Genomic DNA, 24,006 nt, shown 5'->3' on the forward strand with positions numbered 1-24,006 from the left:
AAACCAAAAATAATATATTAATTTCCGATTTTTCTAGTTGAGGGGGCGATTCTTCAGTTGGGCAGAGTTGATGGGGCGAATCTTCAGTTGGGAACTCTGGGGGGGGGGGCGATTCTTCAATTGATCCACGTAGTATTGTTATTATTATTATCATTATAATTAGTAGGCTAGTAGTAGTGTTCACAGGAATGATAGCCCCCCAAGATCTCACTGAATCTTTGAAAGGGCGCAATGTAGGTCCTAAGGGGGGCCTGCCCCCCCCTGGATCCGCCACTGCCTAGAGGAGTTTCTTGCTGAAGACCCTTCACATGAGCAAATAGTAATCTAACCTATCACCGCTTAAATAGTAATATTTCCCTGCATTTTAAAATCTCATAAACAAGTAATAATAATGGAGACGGTTACCAGAGTGATCATTAGCAAATACGATCTAAACAAATAATGTGTTAACTTTTAGTGAGCTGGGTGTGATTCTAGAGTTTTACCAAGTCAGGGTATGGCTCGCCAAAAGCTTCTGTTCATTTAAACTTTTGTAACACATCCAGTCTATTAGACTATAGCTGTGGCTTTGATGAGTATGAAATATCCATTGTGAGTCTGTAATAACAGCTAGAGCCCTGTGAGAGATCACATCAAATAATTTTGGCCATAAGGGCCACAGCTTCCCTCATCAGCTTCGATGGCTGGACCTGAGGTGAACGATTAATTATTTCAGTCCTTGTAGATGTGCCCCTCTTACAATGATTTCCATAGACAGTACAAAGGGAGGGCGGTTATGACAGCATGACACACACAATGGTAGAGTGTGTGTCTTGCTGTCATAACCGATCGTTTCCTCCCAAGACGACTGACTGTTAGCACACCGTTGTCTTCTCAGCTACCTTGCAGTTAAATCACACACTTTGTATCCCCTCTGTGGCATGTTGCTACAGCCGAAGGCTAGGCACCACCTCAAAAATAAGAAAAAAATGACCCGCGAGACCCCGTGCTTTGAAGTCGGCGCGGTGCTCGAAGGGCCAATAATGGCGCCCAGCAGCCTTATACACAGGGCCGCTTATGTCGGGACTCTCTATCAAGGACTCTCTAGTCCTGCCCCCGCCCGTCCCCTCAGATCCTTGCAGTATCTGTACGTTAATTACTGTTTGTAATGCTGACTTGCCTGATGGGCGAGCCTCCCATAACCCACTTAGCCATGGGGGCACCTCTTTGGCCGACTGGTAAAGGAGTGGTTCTCCTGTTGCGCTGGTCGCGGGTCCGATCCCCGGCGCCGGCAAACCTTTCTTTGTCTGGATTAATTTCTCGTGTGTTTCGTTACACGCAGAGATCGTGTGGGAGTGTAGAAAAGAGCAAATTCTGGCATTTCATGTTTATTCATTTATTTCCTACATTGAGTGCAGTTATCACAAATTTCCGGCCTCTCTTCCTACCCACATTCGCCTTGGTCCTCGCATTGTCTTCACTGCTTATTTTAGCGGTGATAGATTACTGCTTTACCGGCGATAGCTAGGTCACTCCGTCTCGTGGGGTTTTGTTAGCATGTATAAGTAATAAATGAAGGGTCTCTGAGTACAGGAAAACGCAGTTCGAGGACGCGGGTTCAGGGTTCAGCAGCTGTTCCGTCACTCGAAATAACGACATTTTGCTAGCGGGCGACCCACGTGGCAATGTCAATATAAGGAATGTCGGGACACGCGCATCGGGGGGAAGGGAGGAATGGGAGGTATAGCTGTGACATATAATGGGGTAGCGATGACAAAAAATGGATGAAGTAATGCTTGAGCAGAGACTACAGTAAAATGTCAACTTTTAACGTTTATTTAATTCTTACATTAAACTTTTGTTACCACACTAAATGTAATGTTATAGGTTGATTTTTTTTTATTGTGAAGACTTGGTAATAGGTTAATTCTCATGACGATTCATATGGGTTCCATTATTCAGTAAACATGAGGATAAGGTAGGACATCTACTGCTGCAATAATTATAGTTATAAAACTCTTTGGGCCCACTCATTTATTACCATCATAGGCGGCAGGGGAGGGTGGCTTTTAGGGCTTGAGCCCCAGATCTTTCATCAAAAGCCCCAGATCTTTTTTAAGGTTATAAGGATGGGGGGCTCCCGTGGTCCCGTGGTAGAGTCTCCGCCTTGCGCTTCGGTGGGTTCGGTGAGTTCGAGACCCATCCTGTGCCATGGGGGTGGAAAGGTGGGCTCTTTCCGACACCCTCAGCACCGTTGTTGGGCCTCCTCCTTGAAAGAATTGGGTATCTCTCTACCAGCCGTCTAGGGGGTTGCGCGGCATGCACCGCCTTCCTCCATTGGGGTACATCCCCAACGAAATTCCAAAAAAAAAAAGTCAAGATATATTTTTTTTACTTAATTCATTATACAGTAACTTGATTCTAGTGTAGGACGTATCATAAATTAATTTTGTCATTATACCAAAGTCCCTTAAGTCCCCAGAAGTCACTATCTATGGGGTTGTTTTTATTTTTTTTCCCAGGGGAGCATACACCCGGACCCCTCCCCTTTGTCAGACAGGGTTTAAGTCCCCGATGTCTACAATGTCTGGCATCGCCCCTGATTACAGCAGAGGATATTATCTGATGTTGCACCAGACAGGCTATATTTAGTGACATCACTGTCATCATAAATCTGTAATTTTGCATAATATATATATATATATATATATATATATATATATATATATATATATATATATATATATATATATATATATATATATATATATATATATATAACTGCACAAGTGTTGGACATAGCGTCGATGGGGAAAAGTATCGCGATGGCGAACGGACACGACCGCAACATCACAAACGACCGTGACTTCAGAGCGACTGAGCTCTCGGCTCAGTGAGTCAGTGTACCCCAGTATACGTCATGCGCGGGAAGGGACGGTTTTATTCAAAAGAGTGTCCCGACATGTTACTATATAGACATTGCCACGTGGTAAGGTTTCGTTGTGTAGACGTGCCATTATCTCGTTTCCTGCTTCACCAACTGCTCCTGTGTTGTCCTCAGTGTCTTCTGCTAACCTTCAAGCCTTCCGGAAGACCACAGGAAGAAACATGTAGAGATCAAAACGTGTGGAAATAGCCATGATCATCGAGATAGTGTGGGAATCAGCAGCACCCATATGTTCTCAAACGTTTCGACGCCTTAAATTGGTACATCTATTTTATTTAGCTCTCGTTGAAGCTGCGGGGATTTCCATGGGTGGGTTGACATCTCGGGCGGTAGTTATGCAAGACTTCTACGTCATGAACAGGAAAAACTGATGGCAGCCAGACGGATCGATCTTCCCTGTACCACCAAGTTGGCATCAACCATCATCGTGAAAAGAGCCCGAGGCCCCGAGGCGTTGAGAGTACGAGTCCAATGGCCACAGCTAATACAATAGGAGTGTTCACGACCCTGCTAACGGGGTGTGTGTAGTGCCACGGCAACTAGCCTGATGGGCGAGCCTCCCAAAACTCCCTCTGCCAGGGGGGTACTTCTTTGGCCGACTGGTTAACCCTAGAATGGAAACCGTATGCCGTTTGGCACAAAAATTAAGGTGTTTTTGAAACTCACGCTCACTGTGGTTAACCTTGGCCGACTTTTTCAACTCCTTCATGGGCATGTATTACTATTAGTGGGTCCGGTGCCCTGTTGAGGAGAGAGTATCACAGTCCGCTGCTCCTTCTCACTTCTCTGGTATAAGTGCCCCGTGTGCCATTCGGCACAGCGTTTCCTGTAACGTTATTTTTGTTGTCAAAAAAAGTTTTGTAAGTGGCCCTTTTGGACCCAGGTGTGACGACATGTAGGAATTTTTTGGGGTTGTGTGAGTATGCATTAGCCTTTGTACTTCACAAAATAAACTATATACATAAGTGATTTTTTTTATTCGCTGATGCGTAATAACGTCCATGTTACGAGGCAGATCGTTCAATGAGTATCGACTTGGCAGCATTTCTTTGGTGTGAGGACTTTCATTAGAGTGCTTGCATCACGTTGCAAGCAGGAGAATCGCCATTTTCCCTTGTGTCATTCGGTTACATGGTTTCCTGTATCAGCGCTATGGTGAAAAACACTGTAAATATCCTATTTTTTCAATATTTTCCATATTATAAGTAAGCTCAGCGATTCGGTCCTGCTTCGACATCACATGAGAGCCTAGGAACAGGGCAGGGCCGGATTACCCTTTACGCCAAGTACGCCATGGCGTAGGCCCCCAGCACTGAGGGGCCCACAAAACCTGATAGACCCGACCCATAATTGGGCCCCCACATAATGTAAATCCCGGAAATGCCTGTAGCCTCAGGAAGATCAGTATGCTTCGTTGGACTGTTGATCGAAAAAAATAAATAGATAAAATAAAATAGCGAAAGCTTGTTTGTGTTGCCAACACAAGTCAACAGTGCTTGCAGTTTCTTTGAACTTGTGCAGGAATTATATGCATATTCAGTTGGATCAACAAATCGCTGGAATTTACTAACAAAGGGATTGTCATCTAATGAAAACGATAGAATTCTAACCCTAAAAACATTATCTTCCACACGTTGGCATTTCCATTCTGAATCCGTGAAAACACTGCACTTAAACTACTCTAGCATCTATGGTATGTTAAATGAAATTGCAGACAATGAGGAACTAAAAGGAGATGCTCGACTTGCTGCATCAGTTTTTGCAGAGAATATGTGCCTTCTTGAAAATGCATTTATGTGTGTTCTTTGGAACAAGATCCTCCAGCGCTTTCATAAAGCTAGTACTCTTCTCCAAGACACAAATAGTGATATCAACACGGCTGTATCATTGTTTCTATTGTAATGCCGGGATGTGAAGGTAGGAGAAGAAACTTAGAAGTATAAGGAAAAGACGTAGGTTAAGTCATTATAAGTGATTACAAGTAATTATAAGTGAGCATAAGTAGTTGTGAGTAATTATAAGTCACTATATGTAAGAAATTGTAAGTAGGTATCCTTAATCACAACCTATAACATAACACATCCCCCCCCCCCCCTCAGACTCCAATTACACAATGTGGTGCAATACTTGCGTCACCTTCCCGCCAGAACTTGGCGTCTGTTGCCCTTCTCTTTCCTCCCCTTCCCCCCTACCAGCGCACGCATTTTGGAATTGTTGCCAGCCCTTGCTTGTCAATGCCTTACCAGTTAAAGTCATCCACCCTTGCATAGATTTTTTCCGCTGCTCCACATGAAATTTCGTCACCTTGCACGATAAGAGACCGTACCCATATATAAACTACCCTAGTCTTCCTTTCATTTTGAATTAAACCGTAATAGATTATAAATCAGCTACTTGGCCCTTTGTCTGTGCTACGGGGCCGCCCCAGGGGGGGTATAAGATCCTGAGAGCGTCTTGATGCCCGTTCCCCCTTTTTAGGGCGTAAATCCTTCACCACCGTCTTGCCCGGGCCTCACTCACTTGCCCACTCACCCCCCTGTTGTACTCGCAGGTAACCACGTGACTCTCCCGCCTTCGCCCCCCCTCCCCATTCTTTTCCCCTGCGTGACCCCAGCGTTAATTACCGTCTCCCCTTTAGCCAATGGGTATCTTAATTATCCTGTAAATGCATTTCTGATCTCAGTAAATGAAATAAGTATCATTTCACCCTCTCACTCACTCGCCCACTCACCCCCCAGTTGCACTCGCAGGTCTGGCGCCCCCACTCTCTGCCACACCCACACCCACACACACACACCTCATATTCCTACACGAACCCATGATTCTTTCCCGATGTGTTCCTTTAGTTGTTAATCTCAATACTTCTCTTCCAGCGTTCTAGGAGCCTGGCGGGGGGGAGTAGGAACGGGGAGTCGAGCCCCCTCAAAAATTTCCGTCTTATGTCCCTATTACGGAAAGGACTTTGTAAGTATATAGATATCTACGCCATTAATCTGTGCTTTATCTCTAGAGTAAGAAGTGTTAGTAAAATAGGGGGCTGTATGGTTTGCCGTTCGACGGAAATTGTACTCGCTGTGTACGGGCCTCCCCGGAAGTGTAAAGTTCCCCTCTGAGTTTTTTTCATATATCTTATGTACCTGGTTTTGAAATAGATGTACACCCGCGCAAGGGTAAGGTTTTTCGTAGAGAATTCTCAGCCATGTTCTGATTACCATTGTGAGAGGAGAAACTAGAACTCAGTCATATGTCCATTCGCCCACTTCTGTCAGTTTCGGGTAAATCGTGCCTTCAATGAGGAATTAACTGTAAACCGTGTCGTCAGTTATGACTATGTATACCTTCTAAACTAAGTCACATGAATAAATGTAACAACCCGTATTTATAGGCCTTTATTTCTTTTCTTCTCCCCGTCGTGAGTTTTGTCCGGCCGGCTGTGGAGTTAAAGTACATCTTTACCGTCCCGAGTCCTCCCCGCTCACCACGTTACCCCCTGCCCAAGGGATCAGAGTCTCGCTCTGGGTCATTTTAATCCCTCATTAAATCCTTAGTCCTTTCTATGCATATACTTTAAGGTTCCCAGTGAGCTACCGGTGACATAGTTCATCGGTAGATCTGTGGGTGGTGGCAGCAAAACTATATACCCCCAGGGCGAGTCCCCCTTGTTCTCCCCAGATATCCATAGTTGAATTTCCTTTTTTAACATCATTTAGTGCCCCGAATTACCGGGCACGACACTATCACTTGAAAGTTTTGTTGCTGAGCTTCGTGGTCAATTTGATGAACTGGAGAATGATGCAAAAAATCTCATGGAAAATGTTCAGCAAGTATATGCATCGGAAAAGGTACGGAAGAGAAGACGGCGGCGTCAAGCTGATGATTCTGCTGAACCTGATGCAGATCTTCAAGATGCACAAAAATTCCGTGTACAGAGTTTTGGTGTTATCACTGACAAGTTTAGCTCAACGTCGCCAGGCTTATCACAAGATATCTGACAACTTTGCCTTTAACAAGTCATTGAGGGAGAATGATACTGCACAGCTGAAAGTTGATGTATCCAGCTTTGTGCAAAAATACATCAATGACTTGGAACCCCACTGCGAGGATGAATTTGTAACATTCTCATAATTTGTAACCCATTTGAAGTTGGACCGTGATCCTCGATCATGTCCTGGATCCAGTTGTAGAGTCAACATTTGCCAATGTTTCAACTGCTCTGCGACTGTTCTTAACCTTACCAGTCACAGTCTGCAAAGGTCATTGCAACAGATTTCGTTTAACAATGACTCAAAAACGACTGAATGCTTTGTCTGTTATGTCAATTGAAAATGATGTCACCTCCTCCATGACATTTGAAACCATCATTGAACAGTTTTCACACGAGAAATCAAGAAAACGGGCATTGGTGTAGCTGTTATAGTTACCTATGTACATAAGTATGGTATGTATGCTGCTAATATAGAATATAAAGAAAATAAAGATGATGACAATCTGTATTAAATATATTGTATCATTAATTCATTCCGATGTTTCAATGAAATATGAAATTGTCCAGATCTTGCCTAATTTATTCAAGGGGGGGAGGGGGAGCAAAACTGTGGGTGGCGTAGGGTCCAATGCAAGCTTAATCCGGGCCTGGAACAGGGAAGCAGTGTCACATAGCAGAAAGAGATGTTTCTTCTGTCCAGCAAAAGGAGCCAGCCAGACCAGGACTTACTGCACCTCTAGGGTCACTAAGGGCCATTCTTACAGTCGTCTCCGAATGTTCGGAAGACGGTCCCTTACACGTTCGGGTGGCTTCTACAGTAGTAGTAGTGTAACGGTCCGAATGTGATCGAGTGAGCGAGAGGGTATGCAAGTCAGTGAGTAACAGTAAGTGTAAGCGAGTACGTGAATGAACGAGAGAATGTGAGTAAGTCAGTGAGTGACAGAGTGAGTAAGTGTGAGCGAGTGGGAGCGTGAATGAGTGAAAGAGTGAATGAGTGAGGGAGTGAATGGGTGGCTAAGGAATGTAAGTGCGTAAAAGGTTTTGAGAAGATAACACGGCGAGCGAATGAGCGAAAAAATGAACAAGATTTACTGAAATCCCTCATCTCAAAGCCTCGAACCCCCCAAGAAACCAATAACTAGTTGGTTAGGTAGGTAGGGTTTGATTGTAAAAGAATGTTCCGGAAGGAGGAGAGAGTCAGTAATGCGGGGTTAAAGATCACGTGATGGGGGGAGGGGAGGAGCTGATGAGTAAGCGAGGAGGAAGACGGAAGAAGAAAGAGCGGGAGAAGGCTAGGGATGGGCAAGTACCGTTAATTTGAGTACCGGTAGTACCGGTACCGAAAACTCAAGTACCGTTAGTACCGGTACCGGTACCGGTACCCAAAGGAGTTTTTTTTTTTCTTAATGACTTTTGATGAAATTCCCAAACAAATTTCCTGTAAAGAAAACCCTCTCTCTTCCTTCAACTTAATATCAACTAGAGTAGAAATGCAACGTTTAGGAGCCTTCTGATTAATGTAAAATCACTTAGGACAGATCACCTAGTCTGTACCATGGGGTCTGTGTGGGCTAATTTTCTATGTAAATCTATGTAAACCTCTCTCTCTCTCTCTCTCTCTCTCTCTCTCTCTCTCTCTCTCTCTCTCTCTCTGAATGAAGTGAATATTTATTTTTCGAAAAAATAGCATGTATAGTTATTATGGATGATCATAGTCTAATAACAAATAAATATGTATTAGCAACCTAAAAAAAAAAAAAAAATCGGACATGAAGAATTATCCAGTAACTCAAATAATAAATCAAATAATGGAAACGGGAGCTGTGATGGAAACGGAAAGCAGGACAAACGATAGCAGTTATCGATACCAGGTACCGGTACTGGTATCGATAACTGCTATCGGTACTGGAAGCTTAATGATCACTCGGCACTGCGCATTGCCGTTAGGATCTTAGTGACGCTCGGTGCTCGCCCGCCTCCATGAGGTATGAGCCTGTGTGTAGACGCTGAGTCACTGCCCTGCTGACCGTCTCCCAAGTTCCATTTTCACACAGCTCATATATCAATTTATTTCTGACTATTATTAGATATCTATGACATGATCAGGAGATATCCACTCACTAAGTGGTCATCTCTCTCTCTCTCTCTCCTCTCTCTCTCTCTCTCTCTCTCTCTCTCTCTCTCTCTCTCTCTCTCTCTCTCTCTCTCTCTCTCTCTCTCTCTCTCTCCTGCTACACCTCCAATATTTAATCATCTTATATAATTCATCATGCAATTCTTTATAGCCAGAAACTCTCGCCAAGGGATAGAAACTTTTTTTCTTTAATGCTGTATTGGATAAATATTTTCTCTCTCTCTCTCTCTCAATCTCTCACTCTCTCTCTCGCTCTATCTAAAAGTTAACGAGTCATACGAATTTAACAATGGAAAGTAAAAAGAAAATGAAGTCTTGGGTTAAAAGTTAGTGAGTCCCACGAGTCTTTAGAAAACGCTAATATATATTATTGTTATTAGACTATGATCAGTACCCACTACCCATATCACCGAGATATCCACTTACTAAGTGGTGATCTCTCTCTCTCTGAATGAAGTGAATATTTATTTTTTCGATAAAAAAAATAGCATGTATAGTTATTATGGATGTACTCGATCATAGTCTAATAACAATAACAATATTTATTAGCAACCTAAAAAAAAAATCGGACATGAAGAATTATCAATAAATCCAATAAATAAATCCGAGCAACTGGTACCGGTACCGAGCAATCTGGTACCGGTACCGTACCGTTTAGCTGGTACCGTTAGTACCGGTACTGGTACCGGTACCTGCCCACCCCTAGAGAAGGCAGCGAGATACCACGGAGAGCAGACAGAGAATCTTGGGAGACACGAGAGAGAGCAGACCATCAGGAACGGGTAGCGGGCTGGTCAGGCCGAACAAGAGCAAGGAGAAGAGACGTAAAAGCGGAGTTGAGTGAGAGGTGTCCATCTCTCCACTCAGCCCCCCGAAAACCACCATAAACCAACAAGAAGCGGGAAGAGGTCGGGCCCAGACACCGCGACGCCATCGCTGGAGTGCGCGGGTCAGCACTCGTGGAAGCGGCCCCCCAAAACACTGCTCCAAGCTGCTCCCGCACGCTGGGCCGAGGCACACACCACCCACGGCCTGCTGTGTGAGACGGTCTACAGGATGGGAACCTGTAAGAAGGTGTAGCCTGCCCATCGGCTGCCCTTGTGGCCGTCATAACACTGCCCCAAGCTGCTCCCTACACCACGACCGGCGCCTGCCTCTCCACACCGCGCGACCGCCGCGGCTGCCCCAGATCACTATGGCTGCCCCTAACCAAGCGGCCGCCCATCACCAGGACCGCCCATCACATCGTGGACGTCCCCTGCCGAGCCCGACGCTCACGCCAGCTCCTGCCTCTCCTCCTCCAGCAACCAGAGCTAAACATTATGAGTATTCCCCCCAAATCTCCCTTGTGCAGGTAGCTAGTTAGATTAGAGGCATACAGCCTGTCAGTCATTCGTGGTTTGTTTTAGTACTCCGCTAACCTTTAAAAATTAAACCAAATACATATTGATATAAAACCTTACTGTGAGTGTCATCATTTGGAGCCTGTTTTCCTGCTCATTTGAGATTACTGAACCCTTACACACGCCCCCCCCATAGTACATTATCACCATCCAGTTTCTTAATATTGTCTCACAAGTGGTTCACACGGAAATCCTCCCACCTTCCATAATTAATCACACAACAAGTAACGCCCTTTTGGTCACAAACCTCGGAACGAGTGTTCACTTGTCCTGAAGCCTTACCATCCGGGACCAGCGCTCGGGAATGTAGACGACTACCACGCTACCACATACCATCACAACCATAGTGGTCGTCAAAAAGGGATGTAGCGACACCCATAACACCAGGGTTAACACCAGACAATAAAGAGAACGCTACAGTAGTAGTACTACTACTACGGAGACTACTAAGAATGGCCCTAAAAGACGGGTGGATTGTGAAAAAATCTCGCCATCTATGAAAATAAGAGTCCAGTCACCACAGCCATTACAATGGGAGTGTTCACGGCCCTGCTAACGGTGGGGGAGAGGGGAGGGGGCTTCGACCGCCCATAGGGTCACTATAAAAGACGGGTGGATTGTGAAAAAATCTCGCCTTCTATGGAAATACGAGTCCACTCACCACAGCCAATACAATGGGAGTGTTCACGGCCCTGCTAACGGTGGGGAAGGGGCTTCGACCACCCCTTGGGTTACTTAGGTAAAAGATGGGTGGATTGTGAAAAAATCTCGCCTTCTATAGAAATACGAGTCCGTCACCACAGCCAATACAATGGGAGTGTTCACGGCCGTGCTAACGGTGGGGGAGGGGGCTTCGACCGCCCCTTGGGTCACTAAAAAGACCTCGCCCTCTACCGATCACCAAGGCGGAGCTTCAAACTAATCTTGACCGAGCTCACTTCAAGCTTCTTTTCCGCCTGGCTCGTGCCGACCCCGAGCTTCTCTTGAGTTGATCCTTTTGGAAAGGTTTTGTTAAGTTGAGGTGGATGGTTGATCATCTGCCATCCTTGTATACATCCGTCCACCCAACATTCCATCCCCACGCTCCATCTACCCTTTAACTATTTGTTGTCCATCGTTTTCTGCAGATAAACCACCAGCATGGCCGCCACCGACACCCTGCCACCAAACCTGTCCAGGTATGGACTGATGGGCTGCTGCAAAGAAGGTAAGCAAGGTAGAAGTAGTAGTAGTAACAGTAGTAGTAGTAGTAGTAACAGTATTATTATTATTAGTAGTAGTTAGTGAAACAGGTGGCTTATGCGGATGACCTCTCAGGTGCTGGTAAAATCTTGGACACTGTGAACACCACCGGCCCTGAGAGGCTGAGATAGGATACATTCCTAACGCCACCAAGTCTGTCCTTATTGTCAAACCTGAACATTATGACCATGCCGCAGAAACTTTTAGAGGAAGTGGCGTCATTGTGACAAAAGACGGACAACGACACGTGGGTGTAGTGATCGGGACAGAGGTATATAAGAAGTTAGTTAGTTAGTGAAACAGGTGGCTTATGCGGATGACCTCTCAGGTGCTGGTAAAATCTTGGACACTGTGAACACCACCGGCCCTGAGATAGGACCAAAGTAGCTGAATGGGTGAAGGAAATAGAAGCTTCGTCTGCCATTGCCAAGACTGAGCCACACGCTGCCTATTCAGCGTACACCCGCGGCATCCAACATCGGTGGACGTTCCTGATGCGCACCATCCCCGGCATCAGTCCACTCCTCCGACCACTGGAAAATGCCGTCAAGAATGTATTCTTGCCGGCGCTAGTGAAATCTCATGCTTTGGGGGAGGAGGAGAGGGATATGCTAGCACTTCCCCCAAGACTGGGTGGGATGGGGATCACCAACCCTGAGAAGCTGGCTGATAAGGAGAACCAAAACTCCATCAGCCTTACCAGGTCACTCATCAACAGGATCATCGCTCAGGAGGCAGAAGGGGAGATAGACCAAACATAAATAAGAGAAATTAAAAGAAAAATCTAAGAAGAAAGGCAACAGGCCCAAAAAGACGAGCTGGACCGTCTTACACACCACCTGTCCACAGAAATGGGTAGAAAAATACACACAGCACAGGAGGCAGGCGCCTCTAACTGGCTAACGTCATTACCAATTAGAGCAAAGGGCTTTAGCCTCAACAAACAAGAATTTGTCGACGCCGTTGCTCTGAGATATGGCTGGCCGATTGAGGGACTGCCTGATCTCTGTGCATGTGGATCACCAAATAATGTCACCCCCACCATGACATGTAAAAAAGGAGGCTTCGTCTGTATTCAACATGATGAAGTGAGGGATCTGACAGCCAGCATGCTCAGGGAGGTATGCCAAGACGTCACTTCCGAGCCGGCACTACTTCCCCTGGACGGCGAACCCCTTCGGTACAGGACGGCCAATACCTCACAGGAGGCACGGGTTGATGTCCGCATATTCGACTCGATGGCTGCCTGTCACCGGGAGCTGCCCCTGGAAGCCGCCCACCACAGGAACGAGCAGGAGAAGACAAGGGCATACGGTGAAAGAATCCAACATGTGGATCAGGGCAGCTTCACCCCCCTCGTCTTCACCACATCCGGCGGGATGGGTCCGGGTCCCAGGGCCCAATGCTTCTACGCACGCCTCGCGGAACTTATCTCAGAAAAGAAGCATCAGCCTAGGAGCCACGTTGTCGCCTGGATGAGGTGTCGCCTCTCGTTCTCCCTGCTCAGGTCGGCCATCCTATGTCTCAGGGGCACCAGACACTCTGGCCCAAAAGCCACCAACATCTCCAATATGGACTATGAAGCCACAGTGGTGGAGAGTGACATTAGGGTGGGTCGGGAGTGACTTGAGTATGGAAGGAAAGGGGGATCTGGACGTAATAGATGATAGGTGATTTAGTGCTAGGTAGTATTAGTGATATGGTTGGATGCCACAGTCATTAGCGAACAGAGTTGGGGCTAATGACCTCCAAGCTATGGAGCCCTCCATGATTATGTGTCGGGAAAATAAACGTGGGTGGAGGTATCATTTAAGTAGTAGTTAGTAGTAGTAGTAGTAGTAGTAGTAGTAGTAGTAGTAGTAGTAGCAATAGTTGTAGTAGTAACAATAGATGTAGTAGTAGTAGTAGTAGTAATAGCAATAGTTTATTATTTATAAATTAGATTTTCTAATAATTTATTGTATATGAACTATTTTTCTTTAATTGACATTTACCTATTAACCTATTTATCATTATTATTATTATTATTATTATTATTATTATTATTGTTATTATTATTATTATTATTATTATTATTATTATTATTATTATTATTATTATTAATAATAATAATAATAATAATAATAATAATATACCGTAATTGTTAATTTATCATTTATTATTATTTGCTTACTTTGTGTATTAACACACGTCCAGGGGTTCTGTCGTATTCTGGTTTTACAGTGACCTTTTCCCCCAGGGTTATCGTGGTCCATTCTGGCTCTGGAGTCGGTGAGCACAGAGGTGAGGATCCGCGGCTTCGTGGCCCAGGTGTGCGCCAAGCTGGTGTACCTCAACAACTCCCCCGAGACTCTGCAGGTGTGTGTGTAGCCATTCACTTAGTGCCTTTGTAACATACACACAGGTCCACACCAGTGCTGGGCACTTGCGGTACTTTTTGCGGTACTGCGGTACTACCGCACTACTAAACCGGTACCGCAGTACCGCAGAGGATTACTTAAAGTACCAGAGTACCGGTACCATGTTCAAATTTCCTGCGGTACTTTTCGCGGTACCGGCAAACACTTTAAAGAAAAAAATAGTCATGATAATAATTAATGAATAAATAAATATGTAAATAAAAATAAACAATACCACTGTTTGAGCAGGCTGGGGGGGGGGGGGCACCTGACCCACCAGACAGACAGACAGACAGTCGGACATACGAACAGACCCGTGGGAAAGAGGGGAAGCACTTTCACTGAAAAGGATAGGTACTTATTGTTAATTAAAAGGACATGATTTTTCATCGGAGGGAGGTTGGAACCAGGATTTTTTCACCTATGCTTTTCTAGGAGGAACCATACATGCTTCTAAAATTAATCAATACCTCATAAATCCTATAGTACGTTAAATCAATTCATCTTTAGTTGCGTGCGCGCTGATTATATATATCTTGCTATAACTGGCAACAGAGAAAGAACACAAAGGAACACAAAGGAAGAACAAACAACAGCAGACCTGCTGGTCCTTACGAGGTTGTTTGTGACAAGCTACACTAACTATCTAATCAAAGGTGGAAGATGAAGGACAGCAAAGGCGAAGGCTCCTCCCCACCCTCCCATCCCTCCAGCCAAAGCTGGCAGGAAAGGAAAAAGAACCATGCAGCATGGAAAAACTGCATGGAATTTATATAGGAAAGAGGAAAGAACTACCATTACTGCTACCACTAACCAGGCGATAAAAGCGGACAAGGACACCAGTATTCGAAAGAACTTAACGTTATTACGACAATGAGTAATATCTTAGTTGCTGATTGGATTCAAAACACTTGTCTAATCTATTCTTGAAGGCCGTAACTGTTGTACTATCAACGACATCACAAGGTAGAGAATTCCAAACATTAACAACTCGATTGAAGAAGAAGTGTTTAGCTTTGTGCGACGAGAATCTTTTACCACTTATCTTCAAATTGTGATTTCTTCTTGTTCTATTTGATCGATCAATTGTAAAGTAATCTTCCGCATTAATATCACTGAATCCTTTAAACATTTTAAACACTTCTATTAGATCGCCTCGCATTCTTCGTTTTGATTGGCTGAATAAATTTACTTCTTTAAGCCTTTGTTCATATGACAAATTTCTCAACCTAGGAATCATCTTTGTTACTCTTCGTTGGACCCGTTCCAACTTTTCTATGTCTTTTCTGTAGTAGGGAGACCAAAACTGTACACAGTACTCTAGACGGGGTCGAACCAACGAATTATACAGTTTTAATATTACTTTTTCTGATTTATTATTAAAGACTCGTCCGATGAAGCCAACCAATTTGTTTGCAGTTTTAACTACCTCTGAACAATGCTGACCGGGCTTTAAATCGCTTGATATAGTGATTCCAAGATCCTTTTCTTTACTTACTGCAGAAAGTTGTTTGCCATTCATTACGTACCGAACGCGATTGTTATTTTTTCCGATGTGCAACACTTTACATTTCTCAACGTTAAATTTCATTTGCCATTGATTGGCCCAACGTGCAAGTCGATCTATATCTGATTGTAAAGCTTCTTCGTCGAGTGTCGCAGTTACTTTACTAGCAATTTTTGTGTCATCAGCAAATTTTGATACTTTACAAGTGAGCCCATCATCGATATCATTAACATAAATTAAGAAGAGCATGGGGCCAAGCACTGATCCTTGAGGTACGCTGCTTTTGACATCGAGCCAGTTAGATGTAACGCCGTTTAGAACTACTCTCTGTTTCCGCTCAGAGAGCCAGTCCGCAAGCCAATTGTGAATGTTACCCGAGATACCGTGCGCCAGTAGTTTGTTGAGCAATCGTTGGTGGGGGACCTTATCAAATGCCTTTTGAAAATCCAGATATATGATATCTACTGATCTGCTTTCATCGAACACCTCAAAAATATAGTGAAAAAAATCAAGTAAGTCAAACACGAACGTTTACTACGGAAGCCATGTTGCGAATTATTTATTATATTATTTTCTTCGAAGAATTTCACCATATTGTCGCGAATGATAGTCTCCATTAACTTACAAACAATAGATGGCAGGCTAATTGGTCGATAGTTTCCTGGATGAGACTTGTCCCCCTTTTTGAAAATTGGTGTGACATTTGCAAGTTTCCAATCCGACGGAACTTTTCCAGCTGTTAAAGATTTATTGAATATGATGGAGAGCGGTTTACAAATTTGATGTTTGATTTCTTTTAAGACCCTAGGGGTAATTTTGTCTGGACCAGGAGCTTTGCTTACTTTAATCTTTTCAATTGTGCGTAAAATGTCACTTTCTATGATGAGCACGCCACTTAACATCTTTTCGGTCCTTCTAACCTCCGGCGGTTGAGGTAACAAACAATCTTCGTCGGTAAATACGGATGCGAAAAAGTTATTTAGGATTGTAGTCATTTCGTTTTCATCGTTCGTGTGGTTACCATTTTCATTAGCGGTCCGATACCACAAGTGAGTGACTTTTTTATTTACATAGCTGAAAAATTCTTTAGGATTAGATTTACTTGTTTCCGCTATATATTCTTCAAGATTTTTCTTGCTTCATTTTATTAATTTCTTGGTTTCATGGCGAATTCTGTCCAACTCTAGTTTGTCAGCCTCGCTCTGAGATGATATGTACCTACTGTATACGCGTTTTTTAAGAGATAGGCTATTTTGAATTTTGTTATTCCACCATTTGGGTTTCTTCTTAGAAGCTGAACGTCTGTTACGATAGGGTACGCATATGCTTATGGCATTGTTCAATATTGTGGTGAAGGCCCCCCAAGATTTATCAATATCTGTTTCCGCCGTGATTTCAGTCCAGTCAGAATTATTTAGAATTGATCGGAGTCTTACGAAATTCGCTCTGATAATCAGGCACCTTTTCTTTACTAGGAGTTACTTTACTTTCTTTCATATTGATGCTGAATGTGATTGTTCGGTGATCGCTAGAACTAAAAATTGGACCAACATTTACTTCGTTAACTAGATCAGCTGTCGTTGAAAAGATAAGATCAAGTATATTATTTTCCCGAGTCGGTTCTTGAACGTGTTGATGTAAATCACTTTCTAGTAAATTTGTGTACAGGTCGAGCCCTGTATGACAGTTCAACGGTTCACCCCATCTTTTCACTGGCAAGTTAAAGTCCCCAACAATTACCGCCTCGCAACTGTTACTTGTTTCTAATAATAATTCACTTAATGCGTGGTCGATATCAAGAGTCTGCCTTGGTGGTCTGTAGATAAGTCCAATTACTATTTTACGAGATTTATTTTTAATTTCAATGAAGACCGTGTCTACATTGGTTATAATATCTGTTTTCACGGATACTGGATGGAGAGAGTTGTGGATATAAAGATAACGCCTCCACCCTGTCTGTTCTCTTTCATGACTAAAAAGGGTATAACCTGGTAATCTATATTCCGCAATGAAATCTCTATTTGAAGTGTCTATCCAAGATTCTGTGACTCCGATGATGTGATAATGATTTGTAGCTGCGAGGACTTCTAAGTCTTCAAATTTGTTACGTAGGCTACGAGCGTTTACATAGCAAGCTTTAATGTGATTCGAGTCGGGAGTTTTGCGGGTTGAGTGCACCCTTACGGTGGAGCTGCTGGTGTTCTCGCCTCCGCGTTTTTGGCTTTCAAGAGCCACTTGGTCACAGAGCAGCCTCCCGAAACGGCTGCTCCAACAGGGTTTAAGTGAATGCCATCAGGAAGGAACAAGTCTGAATCGTAGTAAAAATTGTTCCACAAGTTAGCGAACTGGACGTTTTCTTGTGAGCAAAGGGACTGAAGTCTGTTGTTTGTGCTGAAGGCCTTACTGTAAAAGCTAGATTCGGCACCGACCCTCGGGAGGATTCCTGAGATTATGATGTTATTGGCATCCGTTTTACGTTTATACTGCTTGAGCCTGCGGCGGTATTTCTCAAGCAGTTCCTCAGAAAGGGTTGTCTTTACGTCATTTGTCCCCGCGTGAATGACAAAGAGGGTGTTTCGGTCGGCATTTCTCGTGACATCATCGCACGCTGCGGTGATGTCGTCCAGTCTGGCACCTGGATAGCAGTAACGTTTTCTGCGGCCGTTTGATGAACGACCACAGAACTCAACCAGCTGGCCACGCACCATGGAGTCCCCAACTAGGCGAGTCTCGAACTCATCCTCCATGGTGTCTGCCAGCACCTGGAACCTATTGAAGATAGTGGGGGTCAGTAAATCCTTGGTTGCCTGCTTCGGTTTGGCTCCATTCCTTACAGGTTGGAACTCGACATCCTGTGAAGCAGGAAGAGAAGCGTTAAGTGGGGCAGGCTGGAAGTTGTCCTGTGAGGCAGGCTGGGAGTTAGCCTGTGTTAGCCTGTGAAGCAGGCTGGGGTTAGCCTGTGAGGCAGGCTGGGGTCAGCCTGTGGCAGGCAGGCTGGCGGTTGTTCTGTGAGGCAGGCTGGGGTTAGCCTGTGAGGCAGGCTGGGGTTAGCCTGTGAAGCAGGCTGGGGGTTCGCCTGTGAGGCAGGCGGGGTGTCAGCCTGTGAGGCAGGCCGGGGGTTAGCCTGTCAGGCAGGCTGGGGGTTAGCCTGTGAGGCAGGCTGGGGGTTAGCCTGTGAGGCAGGCTGGGGGTTAGCCTGTGAGGCAGGCTGGGGGTTAGCCTGTGAGACAGGCTGGGGGTTAGCCTGTGAGGCAGGCTGGGGGTTAGCCTGTGAGGCAGGCTGGGGGTTATCCTGTGAGGCAGGCTGGGAGTCAAAAAGGGGGAGAGAGACACGTTACTAATTAACGTGTACCGTGCTAACGTAGACGGACTTAGAACGTGTAACGTTCTAAGTCCGGGCTCAAGTTCACTACTGGGAGGTCGGTGAAAGTCTTGCTCCTAGGAAATAATTTATTAAATAATTACCTGTATATATTATTGTTATCTATAACATTATTATGTTACTTATTCCTGGCACATCTTTCCTACTGGATAGTTTCCACCTAATCTCATGTGGCGTTTATTTATTATTATTATTTTTTTTTACATATAGGTGTTTTTGGTAATTGGTGTTGCAGAGCTAATTTTTTTCTCTTTTTAAGTGCTGCTTTAGAAACCAGGTACCGCAGTACCGCGGAATGCACCTGGGGGGGCGGGAAAAGTACTGGAGTACCGCAGAACGCATTGGGCATGCTGAGGTACCGCAGTACCGCGTAACGCAACCCCAAACTTTTGGTACTGCGCCCACCACTGGTCCACACATGAGGCGCTTAGTGTAGACGAGGCGACCAAACCTGTTAAGTGTACCTCAACAACACCCCGAGACTCTGCAGGTGTGTGTGTAGCCATTCACTTAGTGCCTTTGTAACATGCACACAGGTCCACACACTAAGCACTTAGTGTAGACGAGGCGACCAAACCTGTTAAGGCGGTATTCCATTTTTGGCGGCATCTGACAGCCGAATCTTGCTGACACAGCCTCTACCAAACCCTTGCCAAACTATCACTAGGGCCACAAAACCACCCATGGAAGTACTAACACAACCTTGACGAAATCCTTTGATGTGGGTGTTTGAGCCACTAAAGGTTGAGAATATGGACCTTCCTTACCTCCTGGCAGTACAGGCAACCACTTAACATATACAGCAAGACAATTAGATAAAAACAGACACCCCTCCATGTGATATTGACTGCTCTTCTGGCCTTTTAAGTCTATACTCTTTTATAGGAGCAGTGCTTAGCGGGCCCTTTTCGTTCATTTTGTTTTTGCCCTTTAGCTGCTGCCTTTGCTGTAAAAAAAATAAGGAATGGAGGCAGCAAAGTTTGTTGATCGGCAATTGGTCTCGTTCCTCAGGTGCAAGCCGTGTACCCCGTGGACGAGGGCGCCGCTGTGTACCAGTGTGAGGTGTGCATTGGAGGCCGAACCATCGTCACTCACTGCATGGAGAAGAAGAAGGTGAGACGCCCTACCTTTTTTTTTATTTTTTTTATTTTTTATTTATTTTGTTTTTTATTTATGTGTAGGTATCTGGGCCCGGGGGTGAGGTGGGGCCTGGGGGCTTCTTTTCTTCCAAGGGGGCTGTGGGGGGCAGCAGCCTCTGTCTGCGGCGGCGCGAGAGTTTATAGTGGTATATTCTTGCATTGGCTCATGCTGCCGAAACTCGTTCTGATTCGCTTGGATGGCTCTTCTCTCCCTTGAGGGGTGGTTTGGTGGTTTTTCATGACAGCATGGGTAGTTTTAAGCCACGGCGGTGACTGAAAAAAAAGTGGGTGCGTGAGGATTGAACCAACCATCATCCTCCATCGAAAATGTGGGTCAGTTTCCCTATCACTTCGGCCACCGCCTACCCATACCTGCCTGACCTATCTACTTATACGTATTTAACTACCTGCCTGCTGACCTAGGTTAGGTTTGGTTGGATTGAGTTTGGTTAGGTTACATTAAGCTAGGTTAGGTTATTAATGACAATTATCCTGTTACAGAATAATTAACAAAGTACACTGAACCCCATAATATACTACACCAAGTATATTAAACTATTTAGATGATGATGATGATTCTGGGTGATGATGATGTATGACGGGGATGTGTTATTGGGGGCAGGGGGCAGTGTTGGAGCAAAATGTTATTGGGGGCAGGGGGCAGGGTGCAGTGTTGGAGCAAAATGTTATTGGGGGCAGGGGGCAGGGTGCAGTGTTGGAGCAAAATGTTATTGGGGGCAGGGTGCAGTGTTGGAGCAAAATGTTATTGGGGGCAGGGGGCAGGGTGCAGTGTTGGAGCAAAATGTTATTGGGGGCAGGGTGCAGTGTTGGAGTAAAATGTTATTGGAGGCAGGGGGCAGTGTTGGAGTAAAATGTTATTGGAGGCAGGGGGCAGGGTGCAGTGTTGGAGTAAAATGTTATAGGAGGCAGGGGGCAGGGTGCAGTGTTGGAGAAAAATGTTATTGGGGGCAGGGTGCAGTGTTGGAGCAAAATGTTATTGGGCAGGGGGGCAGTGTTGGAGCAAAATGTTATTGGGGGCAGGGTGCAGTGTTGGAGCAAAATGTTATTGGAGGCAGGGGGCAGTGTTGGAGCAAAATGTTATTGGAGGCAGGGGCAGGGGGCAGTGTTGGAGCAAAATGTTATTGGAGGCAGGGGGCAGTGTTGGAGCAAAATGTTATTGGAGGCAGGGTGCAGTGTTGGAGCAAAATGTTATTGGGGGCAGGGTGCAGTGTTGGAGCAAAATGTTATTGGGGGCAGGGTGCAGTGTTGGAGCAAAATGTTATTGGAGGCAGGGTGCAGTGTTGGATTAAAATGTTATTGGGGCAGGGTGCAGTGTTGGAGCAAAATGTTATTGGGGCAGGGGCAGGTGCAGTGTTGGAGCAAAATGTTATTGGGGGCAGGGTGCAGTGTTGGAGCAAATGTTATTGGAGGCAGGGGCAGTGTTGGAGCAAAATGTTATTGGAGGCAGGGTGCAGTGTTGGAGCAAAATGTTATTGGGGCAGGGTGCAGTGTTGGAGCAAAATGTTATTGGAGGCAGGGGGCAGTGTTGGAGTAAAATGTTATTGGAGGCAGGGTGCAGTGTTGGAGCAAAATGTTATTGGGGGCAGGGTGCAGTGTTGGAGCAAAATGTTATTGGGGGCAGGGTGCAGTGTTGGAGTAAAATGTTATTGGGGGCAGGGTGCAGTGTTGGAGCAAAATGTTATTGGGGGCAGGGTGCAGTGTAGGAGTAAAATGTTATTGGGGGCAGGTGCAAAATGTTTGAGTAAAATGTTATTGGAGGCAGGGTGCAGTGTTGGAGCAAAATGTTATTGGCGGCAGGGTGCAGTGTTGGAGCAAAATGTTATTGGGGGCAGGGGTGCAGTGTTGAGCAAAATGTTATTAGGAGGGCAGGGTGCAGTGTTGGAGCAAAATGTTATTAGGAGGGGGCAGGGTGCAGTGTTGGAGCAAAATGTTATTGGGAGGCAGGGGTGCAGTGTTGGAGTAAAATGTTATTGGGGGCAGGGTGCAGTGTTGGAGCAAAATATTATTGGGGGCAGGGGGCAGTGTTTGGGCTGAGTGTTACTAGGAGGAAGGGGGCAGGGTGCAGTGTTGGAGTAAAATGTTATTAGGGGGCAGGGGGCAGTGTTGGAGCAAAATGTTCCTGGGGGCAGGGGCAGGGGCAGTGTTGGGGCTGAGTGCTACTAGGAGGAAGGGGGCAGTGTTGGGGCTGAGTGTTACTAGGAGGAAGGGGCAGGGTGCAGTGTTGGGGCTGAGTGTTACTAGGAGGAAGGGGGCAGGGTGCAGTGTTGGGGCTGAGTGTTACTAGGAGGAAGGGGGCAGGGTGCAGTGTTGGAGCAAAATGTTACTAGGAGGAAGGGGGCAGGGTGCAGTGTTAGAGCAAAATGTTACTAGGAGGAAGGGGGCAGGGTGCAGTGTTGGAGCAAAATGTTACTAGGAGGAAGGGGGCAGGGTGCAGTGTTAGAGCAAAATGTTACTAGGAGGAAGGGGGCAGGGTGCAGTGTTGGGGCTGAGTGTTACTGGGAGGAAGGGGGCAGGGTGCAGTGTTAGAGCAAAATGTTACTAGGAGGAAGGGGGCAGGGTGCAGTGTTAGAGCAAAATGTTACTAGGAGGAAGGGGGCAGGGTGCAGTGTTGGAGCTGAGTGTTTTCCTCTTCATCCCTTCCTCTCTTCCCTCCTTATCCCCCAGGCTGAGAAGGAGTTCGAGAAGGCCGTGGAGGCGGGGTATCGGGCCGTGATGACTCGGGAGCATGACGACACCAGCGACATCTTCAAGCTGGACCTAGGCAACTTTCCGGCAGGTGTGTGTGTGTGTGTGTGTGTATTTACCTAGTTGTGACATATGGGAAAAGAGCTACGCTCGCGCTGTCCCGTCTCCATATCCTCTCTTATCCAACTTTTCCTTAAAATCATGAATGTTTCTTGCAGAAACCACCTCCTCCAGTCCGTTCTACAGCTCAATGCTTCTGTTTGGGAAGCTAAACTTTTTCACATCTCGCCTACACGTGGTCGCCCTCAACTTCTTTCCATGTCCTCATGTTTCTCTCTCGCTCCACACACACAGGTCCTCTCTGTCCAGATTCTCCACCCCTCTCGCCACCCTGTACACCGCTATCAGGTCTCCTCTTTCTCTTCTTCTCCGCAGGGTTGTGAGCCCCATGCTGAGTCTCTTCTCGTAAGTCCGATCCCTAAGGGCCATTCTTACAGTAGTTTCCGAATGTTCGGAAGACGGTTCCTAACACGTTCGGGTGGCTTCTACAGTAGTAGTAGTATAGTAGTAGTAGTAGCAGTAGCAGCAGTAGTACTAGTATGACTACTACTACATACTAGTAGTACTACTACTGTTGAAGCCACCCGAACGTGTTAGGGACCGTCTTCCGAACATTCGGAAACGACGGTAAGAATGGCCCTAAGTTACGGTACCATCTTAGTTGCCACTCTCTTTACTCTTTCCAGCTTTCTTATCTTCTTCTTTTCGTGAGGAGACCAGACCACTGCTACATACTTCAACCTTGGCCTTATCATTGTAACTATTATTTTCTTCATCATCTCTTTGTCCAAATACACAAAGGCCGTCCTTATGTTCCTCAGCAAATTCATAGTTTGTCCCGTTATCCTGGTGATGTGTTTGTCCGGTGACATGTTCTCTGAGATAGTCACTCTCAAATCTTTTTCTTCCATTCCTCTGCATATTATCTCACTTCCCATCTTATAATCATATTCACATCTTCTACCACTCCTACCAAACTATTTTTTTACATTTCATAAGGTTGACTTCCATATGCCATGTAGTACCACTCCACTCCCATATTTTGTCCAGGTCCCTCTGCAATGCTTCACAGTCCTTCACATCATTGACTCGCCTCAATAGCTTTGCATCATCTGCAAACAAA

At 45.5% G+C, this 24,006-nt stretch overlaps 1 protein-coding gene across 5 annotated transcripts in view; it reads left to right on the plus strand.

Moving 5' to 3' along the window:
• Window positions 1-9,755: 9,755 nt before the first annotated feature.
• Window positions 9,756-24,006, plus strand: part of LOC126982335 (von Willebrand factor A domain-containing protein 5A-like) — a 43,144-nt gene continuing 28,893 nt past the window's right edge. For 4 of the 5 annotated variants that reach the window (XM_050834339.1, XM_050834342.1, XM_050834341.1 and 1 more), the window contains exons 1-4: window positions 9,756-11,655; window positions 13,930-14,048; window positions 19,990-20,091; window positions 22,803-22,914. In XM_050834339.1, the coding sequence (XP_050690296.1) occupies window positions 11,589-11,655; window positions 13,930-14,048; window positions 19,990-20,091; window positions 22,803-22,914 (400 nt within the window). In that variant the 5' untranslated portion in view covers window positions 9,756-11,588. Of the gene's footprint in view, window positions 11,656-13,929; window positions 14,049-19,237; window positions 19,469-19,989; window positions 20,092-22,802; window positions 22,915-24,006 lie in introns of those variants that run through there. The other variant, XM_050834344.1, reaches the window with a different exon arrangement.

Source organism: Eriocheir sinensis, chromosome 50 (assembly GCF_024679095.1).
Source record: "Eriocheir sinensis breed Jianghai 21 chromosome 50, ASM2467909v1, whole genome shotgun sequence".
NCBI lineage: Eukaryota > Metazoa > Arthropoda > Malacostraca > Decapoda > Varunidae > Eriocheir > Eriocheir sinensis.